The sequence below is a fragment of the Microtus ochrogaster genome, chromosome 2 (assembly GCF_000317375.1).
Source record: "Microtus ochrogaster isolate Prairie Vole_2 chromosome 2, MicOch1.0, whole genome shotgun sequence".
Classification (NCBI taxonomy): domain Eukaryota; kingdom Metazoa; phylum Chordata; class Mammalia; order Rodentia; family Cricetidae; genus Microtus; species Microtus ochrogaster.
In genome coordinates this window covers 13,531,457-13,542,822 of record NC_022010.1, presented here as the reverse complement: position 1 = coordinate 13,542,822, position 11,366 = coordinate 13,531,457, and the positions used below count along the sequence as shown (strand labels likewise).

General features: G+C 50.0%; 1 protein-coding gene across 1 annotated transcript in view; it reads right to left on the bottom strand.

Moving 5' to 3' along the window:
• Positions 1 to 10,667, bottom strand: part of Vps37b (VPS37B, ESCRT-I subunit) — a 28,498-nt gene extending 17,831 nt beyond the window's left edge. The window contains exon 1 of the mRNA XM_005344398.3: positions 10,539 to 10,667. Coding sequence (XP_005344455.1) covers positions 10,539 to 10,649 — 111 coding nt within the window. The 5' untranslated portion in view covers positions 10,650 to 10,667. The remainder of the gene's footprint in view (positions 1 to 10,538) is intronic.
• Positions 10,668 to 11,366: the final 699 nt, after the last annotated feature.

The following is an 11,366-nucleotide window of genomic DNA, read 5'->3' as shown; positions in this document are numbered from 1 at the left end:
CTTCCAAAGGTCCTGAGTTCAATTCCCAGCAACCACATGGTGGCTCACAACCATCTGTAATGAGGTCTGGTGCCCTCTTCTAACCTACAGATATACACACAGACAGAATATTGTATACATAATAAATAAATATTTTAAAAAAAAAACAAAAAACAAACAAAAAAGAATCACCCTGACGCAAGTTCTTCATTTTTTAACATCTGCTCCGCCTTGACCATACCCAGCTTCTCACTGGCCATCTGCTCTGTGCATTTCTATTGGGAACTGCTTCAGAACATCGAGAATCTTTGTATACAGCATTGTTAGCCTCTCGTGTGGAGTGTCGCACACAGCCAACCCCACCAGGCCAGGGGTCTTCTTCAGCACAGCCGCCATCACAGCACCCCAAGACTGTCACTTTTAATTTATGTAGACAGGGTCTCTTTATATAACTCTGGCTGTCCTAGAACTCACTATGTAGGCCAGGCTGGCCTCAAACTCACAGAGATCCTCCTATCTCTGCCTCGTGAGTACTGGGATTAAAAGGCATATGTCACCTCTGCCAAGTTACTTCTGTGGTAATTTAAAAATGAAGACTCTCCTCTCCCCAGTCCACCCTCTAAAAAAATTCAGCTTACTAAAATTCCTAAACCCCAACTTTTTCATTTTTTCCCCTTTGTGGGGGATAGATCTCCCCATGGTTGCCCAGAGTGGTCTTAAATTCATAGGCTCAAGTGACCCTCCTCTCTCAGCCCCTCCAGTAGCTGGAACTAAGAGGGTATGCCACGGCTCACCCTGGAACCTGGGTTTTCTTAGTGGTTTCTGTTCAGGACCAACCACCAAAGCACCCAGGGGTCTTGGTTTTCTATTTCCTCTTACCCACAACTTCAAGAGATTCATGTCTTTTTAGCTTAGTCTCTGTTTGGATGAAGGCTTCATTCTAGCCCCTGTCATCCCAAAGAGTCTGGAATGTTCGGTTGGAGACTGCTCCAAGACCCCTCCCCCTGGAGCTGCCTCAGTCCAGACTCTGCTCCTGAGAAAGCCCGTCAAATGAAGAGAGGCTCAAGACCACTCCTACAGGGTATTTAAACTGTCCCCGCCCTGCAGAACAAACACGTGTTCCCCTCAACTTCCCCTGGGGCCACCCAGGAATGCTGTGCTCGGAATAAACCTGGATTTATTATTACACCAGCAGTGGCGGATTCCCATTAACCAGGAACTAAACTTAACAGTCTCTATAAAGCGTAAATAAGAACAAAGCCTCCCCTCCTAGGTTGTGCTGGTTGAGACTGTGGACGACTTTGCTCTTTCCGTATCTTGACATGACCTTTCTAACCCTGAACTCTGTGTAATGAACTTTACTCTCATGACTTGGATTACCCACTCTCACTTCGGTATAGATGAGAAAATCCTACTCTAATCAAGAGTTTGGGGTTTCCCCTTTTTGTAGGTGGTTTAAAAGAAGAGCCAAAAGAGAAACTATTGCTCTCTAGATTACTCTACATAAGTTTCTTAACAAAAATCTAGTTATTTCATATAGAGAACCAGATGCCCAAGGCTGTCCTGACTTTCCATCGCTATAACAGAACACCCGCGTTAGTCAGATTATACAGTGCTCTTAGCTGTTCATACTTGTGTGTTTCTAGGCCCTAACAGGGCCTACCCACTGCCTCCGTGGTGGAGGACCAGATGGCAATGGCAGGGAGCAGAGGTGGGGTGAGGGTGGGGAAACAAGACACAGACACAAAAAATAATAAAATAAGTGTTCTTAACAACTGAGCCATCACCTAAGTCCCAAGACTAACCCGTTGTAAAGAAAAAGAAAAAAAAAGCTAAATTCCACTTAACAGAATTCAAAGATGTGTTAATTACATAAATCATGCTGTGGGGACTGGTGGTAGCAAGCCTGATGGCCTGACTGGCCATCCCTGGACCCCCACAGACAGGGCAGAACCGTTCTGAAGGTGTGCCCCAGCATGTCTGTCACTGACCGTTTGATGGGCTGGATCAGAAAGAACAAACACAAGCTACTTCCCTCCTGAAACAGAGCACAAACTCACAGGGCCCTTCCTTCCCGCCACAGAACTCATCAGTGACACCCTGCCATCTACTGTGCTCCTCTGATATCCCAGGGCCCTTGGGACAGCAGCAGATGGCATCTGTCCCACAGGAGGCCCCAGGAGTCCACTATGATCAGGAAATCAGAACACTGCACACACGTGCACAGCCTCCAGATCTCACAGCCTCCCAACCCCCCAATGTGCCCCCCACTCCCACCCCCTGGCCAAAATGAACAAAGCAGCCCCTCCCCAGATCATTAGCCACCATTTCCCCAACTCTATTTGCTGAGAGCTGTGTAATCACCACCAAGAATTAAGATTCCAGGAATTACTGCCAGAGGGGAAATGTTTGTCTGCTCACAGCAGCCCCACACCGCAGTGCTGACTACAGAGGCCTTTTCAGTTCTCTTATCAGGTACTGGAAAGCTCAGACAGCCTCTTATTTCATCCTCAGAATAAATAAATAGGATTCCCTTTTTCCTTTTCTTTCTCAGGCTGGAAGCAATCTCCCTTCATAGCTGAGGATTGTCTTGAATGCCTGATCCTCCTGCCTCCGAGCTCCTAAGTGCCAGGACCACACAGAGCCTCCACACTCTATCTGGTGCTGGGGATTAAATGCGTGCGTCTGAACTACAGTTCCCTTTCTTTTGTTAAATAAAGGTTTCAACCTGTTACCCTGTCTAACCTTTATTCATGCCCCTACCTGAGCTTCCCACATGGCCCCGATTTAGGGTGCTATTGTTGATACTACCACCATGCTGACAGTGGGGAAGATAGCACTTGGGAAACTTGCCCCAAAGTTTTCTTGCATTCCAAATCTTGTCTTAGTCTATCCCTTCCTACATCACATGGCAGCTACACCTGCAGTCCTAATACTCCTGAAGTTGAGGCAGGAAGGGCACCTGTTTGAGGCCATCCTGGGCTACATAGCAAGATGCTGTCATTTTCCCCATCGCCACCAAAAAGTAAATGCATACATAAATACATATGATTGACTTTCCACTTTTTGTAGTTTTTATAACTTATGCTGCCTTTGATTCCTGTCATTTTCTTGCGGAACACACACACACAATCTATTAGCTTTCCACTATATCCCGCTATAATGTGTGACTGGCAGATACACAATACCGATTCACTATAATTCCATCTGGGCAAAACAAGCCCCAGCTGGCTCTGCTGGGAATGTGGTCTCCGGCCCCTAAGTCCACTATTTTGGCAGCTCAAGGTTCCATTTTATCTTTCAGCCTCCTAACTGATCTCCATGCTCCCTAACCTTACCCCCTCCGGTTCACCCCCACACTCCCACGTGCACACCAGAATCATCTACATAAATGTCAAGGGCAGCCAACTGTAACACACCCTGGCTTAAACCCGCAGTGGCTCTCTAGAGGATCAGGCCAAGCTCCTTACCCTGGCGGCCTAAGGCCATCTGCTGCTGCCTGCTCTCTAGCCAGTTAGTGCCTCACTGTGCTTGCCGCTCCCAGCAGTCTTTGCTCTTGCTGTCCACCCCCAGGCCCTAGAGCCCGCAACCTCATTACCTTATTACCTGGTTAACTCTGCCTCAACCTCTGAATTACAGCTCCTGAGTCACAGTTCCTCCAGAAAGCACTCTCTGTTGACCTTCCCCCATGCCCCAAAGGCTTCCTGGGTTTCCCCAGGCCAGGGTGTGCGGATTTAGCTTCCTATAAGGCAGTTAAGATACTAGAAGAGAAACACCGGGGGCTGAGGGTCCAGTTTGACGGTGGAGCACCTGGCTCCCATGTGGAAGGCCCTGGGCTCTATCCCTGGCCCCACAAAAGAGAAAAAGGAAGAAAGAGAAAACTGTGGCTTTTCTAGTTTCACATCCCCAGCACAGCACACAGCAGGCTCCCCACAAAGGCTGAGTAAATGAATAAGCCTCCTTGAACTCAGCTATGTCCACACGAATAAAACTGGCTGTCTGTAGGCAAACATTAATTGGCACCCACTGTGTCCCTCCACCCTGCTGGTCACTGGGCTACGAACATGAATAAAATTTCAAGAGGCCATTCGTTAATCCTTGCAGATAACAAAAGCTTTGATCTAAAAGAATTATGTGGCCAGCCAGATGGCTTAGCATGTAGATGTAACAGCAACCTGACGTCTGTCCTCTGACCTCCACACAGGCACACATATACATGAAATGCACAATGTTTTAAGAAAGAAAGAAGTATCAGAGATGGTGGCACACGCTTTTAGTCTCAGCACTCAGGAGGCAGAGGCAGGAATGGGAGTTTGGGACCAGACTGTCTATGGGTGGTAGTGGCTCACACCTTTAATCCCAGCACTCAGGAGGCAGAGGCAGGAGGATCTCTGTGAATTGGAGGCCAGCCTGGTCTACAGGAGCTAGTTCCAGGACAGGCTCCAAAGCTACAAAGAAACCCTGTCTCAAAAAACAAAGCAAAACAAAAAATAAAAGAAAAAAAGGACCTCAAAGTCGAGGCCCCAAGACCAAGTTCTTAGCACAAAGGAGATTTATTTGCCCAGAGGGACAAAGAGCATGGGATAAGAGACAAAGACACAGAGGATGGAAAGAGGAACAAGAAGAGGGGAGAAAAAGGGCGTGGGAGAAGGGAAGGTATATTTGCCTGAGGGACAAAGGACTCTGAACAGAGGAAACTTGACAGTTTATAAAGGAAAAGGGGGAACACCCCTGCTAGGATAAGGTGTTTAAGTTAATTAGGGTATGTTAAGTTAAATAGGCATATTAATTAGGATAGCCAAAGGGGGTCTGTCTTTTGTTTTTTGTTTGTTTTGTTTTGTTTTTCGGGACAGGGTTTCTCTATAGCTTTGGAGCCAGTCCTGGAACCAGCTCTTGTAGACCAGGCTGGTCTTGAACTCACAGAGATCCACCTGCCTGTCTCCCAAGTGCTGGGATTAAAGGTGTGAGCCACCATCGCCAGGCTCAAAGGGGGTTTTTCACTGTTGGACTTCAACACTACAGAGAGGTCCTGGACAGCCAGGGGTACACAGAGAAACCCTGTCTCAAAAAACAAACAACCAGCCAACCAACCAAACCAATGAACGTAAAGTAATGGTTTAGCTAGGAAGAGGGAAGGGGAGAGAACAGTAAAAGGCAAAGTCTGTCTGCGATGTATTTGCTATAGTCAGGCCTGCTAGAGCCCTTCACTAGAGCCTTGCAAGAGAGTTCAGGCCAATTGAGGTTGCTTAGTGAGAGCCAGTCATGCAACCCAGAGTCGACAAAGCCATCTGAATTTTCATTCTTCCTCCTGAAGAAGTCCTGCAGGGAGCTTTGTCTCCACCTTTGTCCTGGCCGTAAAGACAGTTCTCCCAGGAGACGGCCAAGAAGGAAATGGCCAGATACAACTCTAGTCTCTGCAAGTTCTGGGTGCTAGTGGCTGCCGAGTCTTTGTGGATAACCTTGCACTGTGCACTTGGCACAAGTCCCCATGACAACGTTCACTAAAAATCCTGCATCATGGTGTGTTATTATCATTATGGTCCTTATGGACCTCATGAACAACAAGCTGGCCTTCCTTAGCTCCGGACACAGCCACTGCAGGTCAAGTTCCCCTTCAGATCCGTCTGACAAAAGCACAGCAAGAGGATGTTGTCAAAATGGGGGTCACTGAATTCCGGGTTCTTCTGTCAGTTATCTAATGGCACCTCCTTGCTCTGACGACACACTAAGTACCTAGAAGTCAGTCATTCAAACCTCCAGCTCCTTTGATGTCCAAGTGCTCAAGGTGGAAACCAGAACCTCACAGAGATGGTTCTGGGGAACTGCAGAGCCACATACACACACCCCTATCCTGGAGGAGCCCTGAGGGAGCCCCACATTCCAACAGGATCTCCTCTCCCTTTCCACATACAGGCGCCCCTCTCTGGCTCAGTCTGGGCCATTCTGCTCACCCTTTCGAGGCCAGGCCACTGCTCACGGTGGCACTGATGGGGACACCCTTTTTGTTAGGCATTATGTTGATGCCAGTACAGAACGGGGCCACAGGGAGGTGACCAGCTTATAAGAGGGCATCAGACACCTCTCTCCGGGACAGTCTCCTGACACTGGAGCCCCATCTGGTCTCAATTTGTGAAAATGCACCTGCTTCACTCTACCAATTCAGAAAAGCTCTGACTAAGAAAGGGGTGGCCTCTAGGGAACACTCGTTCTGGGTCACACAAAGTCCTAAAACGCAGGCACCACCACTCTCCCTAAAAGGTGTCACCCAGTCACATGACTCTCACCTACCATCTCCCCATACAACTACACTGATATTTAAAACAGAAAAGTCAGACATGGTGGCTCACATCTCTAATCCCAGCCACCAGGAGACAGAGGCAGGAGGATCTGTGAGTTTGAGGCCAGCTAGGCCTACATAGTCAGTCCCAGGACAGCTAAGTAAGACTCAGAGTGAAACCCACTACAGACCCTCAGCAGTTCGAGTCTTGGTTTCTAAAAAGCCAGGCCCACCAGCAATGACTCAGCCCGGGGTGAGCGTTCCATTTCAAGGAGCCACTGTGACGGGAGCAGGAGCTGCCATCACACGCAGAGTACAGGCCTCAAGGAAGCTGCTTCTTCCAGACAGAGCTCTTTACTTTCCACAGAACTCTGTCTTTTCAGACGCCCAGCACTTCTATATGCTGGCTCTTCCATTCCCACAGGAACAAGGCTGAGGAATCTGAATCCTCTGTGAGGAAGGCCCTAGCTGGCGAGCAGGCAGCATTGCCATTTCCTTAGAAGACACAAGAAGTGACCCAAGGGTGTGCTTGCCTAATCCCCAAGCAACTGCTCCTTTTATGGGCGTGCCTGCCAGTCAACAGGGTTCATGTGGACAGATAAAGGCACATTCCACAGGCATGCAGAAATAAGTTCAAGAAAGGAGGCCAGTAAGACGGTTTAGGGCAGTGGCCCTCCACTTTCCTAACCCTGTGACCTTTAATATGGTTCCTCAAATTGTGGTGACCCCAAACCACAAAACTGTTTTCACTACTGTTCCATAGCTGTAATTTTGCTACTGTTTAGAATTATAGAGTAAACATCTGTGTTTTCCCATGGTCTTAGGCCACCCCCGTAAAAGGGTCATTCAATCTCCAGAGGGGGTCACAACCCACAGGTTGAGAACCACTGGTTTAGGTGGCAAAGGCTCTTGTTGTGCAAGTCTGAGTTCAATCCCTCTTTCCCACAGAGGAAGAAAAGAACTTACTCCTCAAGTTGTTCTCTGACCCCTACCTATACACCAATACCCATCTGTATCCCCCCAAAAAAAGTCAGCCAGGTGTGGGGATGCACGCCTTTCGTCCCAACACTTGGGAGGCAGAAGCAGGCGGATCTGTGGGCCAGCCTGGTCTACAGAGTAAGTACTAGGACAGCCAGGACACAAACATGCCCCCCCCACCAAAGATGAAAAGGCCAGTAATGGTGTCTGCATTTAAGGAGACACAGAACGGACAGGAGAGCCGGGAAAAGAGAAAACACGTGGGCCCAGAGCCTACAGCACCGGCATCATTTTAATGTCCTGAGCTGTGCTAAAACTCGCAGGCAGGCTGCAATTAAAATAGTGTAAGCGGACACATGCCCACTGCAGTTAAGCCCAAGTGAGTCCTCCAACAAGACACACTTTATGGCAGCCACAAAACATCCCCTCAGGCTAGGAGAAGCCTACTCTACAATTTAAAACACTTCCTCCTGCCAGCTGAGAGAGAGAGAGAGAGAGAGAGAGAGAGAGATTGATTGAGCCTTCATTTCGGATTATGAGACTCTGTGCTGAGAGTCACTCCCCATATTCCTAGAGATGCCAAGTCACACGACCCTTGACCCTTCCGACTGTACAAAGATACGATGTTAACTAGGCTAAAGGCAAGTCTGAATTTACTTTAAAGTTTTCTAAATGAGCCCCTATTCATCTGTTGAGATGACATCAATTACTCTTTCAAAAAGAGATCCCCAGGTGTTAAGGTGGTCTCTCCGTGTGTACTCAGACATGTATGTGCATAGGCACATAGGGCAGCACGGACACTAGAGTGTGGAGGCCAGAGGGAAAGCTCGGTGCCCCCGCCTCAGGTGCAGTCCACCTTGTTCTATGCGACAGCGCCTCTCACAGGCCTGCAGTTTGCTGGTGTACTCCAGGGATGCTCCTGTCTCCCCGGTCCTGGGGGAGCCAAATGGATGACAATGGTATTGTCAGCATTCCTGGCTTTTTACATGGGTTCTGGGGACCGAATGCAGGTCTTCCTACCGCTCCGGTTCCAGCCACTACTTGCTACTGAATGTTGAACACTAACCAAAAGTCACCACTCACCTGACCATTACCATCATACAGTCCTTCCCAAGAGCTGTTCAGAGAGGTGCAGTGACCTGCCTACAATCACACAGCACGAAAGCAGCCAAGTCCAGCCCACAGTCTACAACTCCAAAGCCCGACGCTCTTTAACCCTTTCTTTTTTTTTCCCTTTAACCCTTTCATCATACACAGGCCATTTGCTCAGGAGGTCACAGAACAGTCTCTTGAAACCATCCCCAAATAAATACATGGAATTAATGGGGTGTGCACCCCCCTCCCCAGCTGAAACCTGGAAATTGTAATAGGAGAAAGTCAAATGAATCTAGCAGGATTTTAAATTTTATTTTTCAGTACAAGTGTCCTTCCTACCGTAGAACCGTATGGAAATGCTGAAGACTGGCAGACCCCGTCCGAGCAGACCAGAGAGTGACTGAAATTACTCAGCAATAGTTGTTTCTGAAGGCGTCATGCTTTTAAAACAAGGAAACCAGGGGTTCTGGTTTTCTAGCTGTTTCCTTGTTTTAATTCCAGCACTCGGGAGGGAGAGGCAAGCGGATCTCTGAGTTTGTGGTCAGCCTGGTCTACAGAGCTAGTTCCAGGATGACGACCAGGGATGTTACACAGAGAAACCCTGTCCGCCCCCCCCAGCAGGCTGTTTGACTCACCCCCCACCAATCCCTCCGCTAAACAGCAGTCTATTTTATTAAATGTTCCACCTACAGAGTTCCAGTAGCTGTTCTGGCTGAGACGAAATAGTCACATATAGCAAAGTTGCAGCCTGCAGGCAGGGTCGCGTGCTGAAAAGCACACCTATCATGTTATTATTAAAGTAGAGCGCCACTCTGCCCACAGCCAACGAAACGTCTCCCAGAAATGGCAGAGAAGCACAGCAAGGGTTGCCGTTTCTTGTGCAGATACGGAATTCTCAATTCAGCCACGAAAGACGGATTTTGTCTCTTATTCTCCAAAATGGAAATTGCCACATGGATACCACAAACTGGGTAAATTACATCTCAGAGCAACGTTCTATGTGCCAAGCTGCAAAGCCCGTGAATACAAGGGGTGTATTAATGGAAAGACTGATACCATCTTACTACAGTGGTCTCTCTGTGGAGGCAGACAATGAACTGTTGAGGGGTTTCCAGGGATTCTGAATGTACAAGACCCCTTGGAAGGGGGCTGGCTGGAGGCTGAACAATCCTTCTTCGGAAAGCCTGCCAAAAGCCCCTTACACCAGCTTCTGGCAGAAGGAGAAGCTAGGCACTGCGGGCCTAGGGAAGCTCAGACTTCCCAGACAAAGGAGGTAGGTGGGCCAGGGATAGCTAGATCAGTCAACCCCAGACTTGGCGCTTCAGACTCAGGACCAGTTGGGAGAGAAGCGAAAAGGGAAGTCAGTCACTCAGAGCAAACCACAGGCAAGGTGTGGAGGAAGATAACATGGGCGGGCACATGCCTTCCAGAGGCTGGGCAGGCCCTGGACCGTAGCGAGGGGGTGTTCAGCAGTCAGCTCCCAGCCCCCATTTACTCTGTGGCCAGAAGCAATTTCAGGAACCCAAAGAGGTAGGTAGACAACCGTGAGGTACAGCCAGCCATGCTAGAACTCCCTCCATCCCTTCTCTCCATGAAGGCCGGGATGCCTGGGGAAAGGGAGCCTCTTGCTACCCACGGACCGTGCACAGAACAAGCAAAGGAAGGAACTCTTGAGCCAACTCTGCTAGGGCCACTTTGACGGGAAGGCGCACTTGGGGAGCCGGCAGCCACGGGGCCCCTTCCCACCTCAACCCTGGCTGTCTGTGGCTTGGAGCCTCTGAACTTCGAGGGCCCCTCTCGGAATCTCATCCCAGACTCAGCTACAGACCTCTGCTCCCCACACGCCCTTCTTAGAACCGTCCGTCAGCTCCAGCTAGTCCCCCGACCCGAGCCGCAGGGACTGGCTCCAGTGCCCCGACGACTTTCCAAGCTTTCCCCTCGAAGCGTTTCCAAATCCGAGCCTAATCTACCTGCCTTGGTGCCCTAAGAGTCCTCGGGAGACTCAGCCGCAGTCCCCTCCACAGCTACCACCCCAATCTCGGAGCCCTCGCTCCCTCTCGCGGCCCCACACACCGCAATGTTCTAGGCACTGATCGCCGTCTCGAGCCGGCCTGGGGCCCTCCGAGCCCCCAACCCTCGCCCCAAGGCCCCGCTCCGGCTGCCAGCGCGCGGTCCGAGCGCCCCCTTCACCCCGTCCCAAGGAGCTCACCTCCTCCATCCCCCGGACCATGTCGCCGAGCTGCGCGTCGTCCTCCAGCAGCTCGTGCAGCTGCATGAGCGACAGCCCCGCGAAGCGCGACTCGCTCGCGGCGCCCGCCATCCCGCCACTCGGCCGCCGCCGCCGCTGCCGCCACTCTGGCCGCCAGGCTCCGCCGACCGGAAGCGCCGCCCTCAGGCCCCACCCCCCGCGGGGGGGCACGTGACGCCAGCGCTGGGTGTGACGTCATCGGCTTGCGAGCGCGTCGCCCGGGTCCGAGGCTTCTGAGAGGGGACTTTGAGGGCTTGTGACAGTACCCACGCGTGATGTCACTACGGTGAGCGTGAGTATGTCGTAAGGTCGTAAGATTATTATTTTTTCACCCCCTCGAGAAAGAAAAGAACAAAGGACTCAAAGGGCAGGCTTCAATCCCTACTCTTTTGAGTTCGAGGCCAGCAAGGTCTATCTGAGAGCGTTCCCAAGCCGGCCAGGTCTACATAGTAAGACCCTGCCTCAAAAACAAAATAAATAAATAAATAAAAACAGAAAGAAAACAGAAGAAACGCCAGAAGCTCAGAGTCGAGACTGATCCCAGAGCCCTGAAGGCGACTGAGTGGGAAACACATCCAGGTGCCTTCGACATACCCTTGGAATGTGGTACAGTATTAGGCATTGAGTATAGAATTTAATAAACAAAGCTTTTTGTATATGTGTGAGTGTCTGTCTTGTGGGTCCAGTGCTCTGAGGCCTGAAGATGGTGTCCATCCCCTGCTGACCCACGTCTCCTCTCCCATAATTTATCGCTTTAACTTTTTTTTTTTTTTTTTTTTTTTTTTTTTT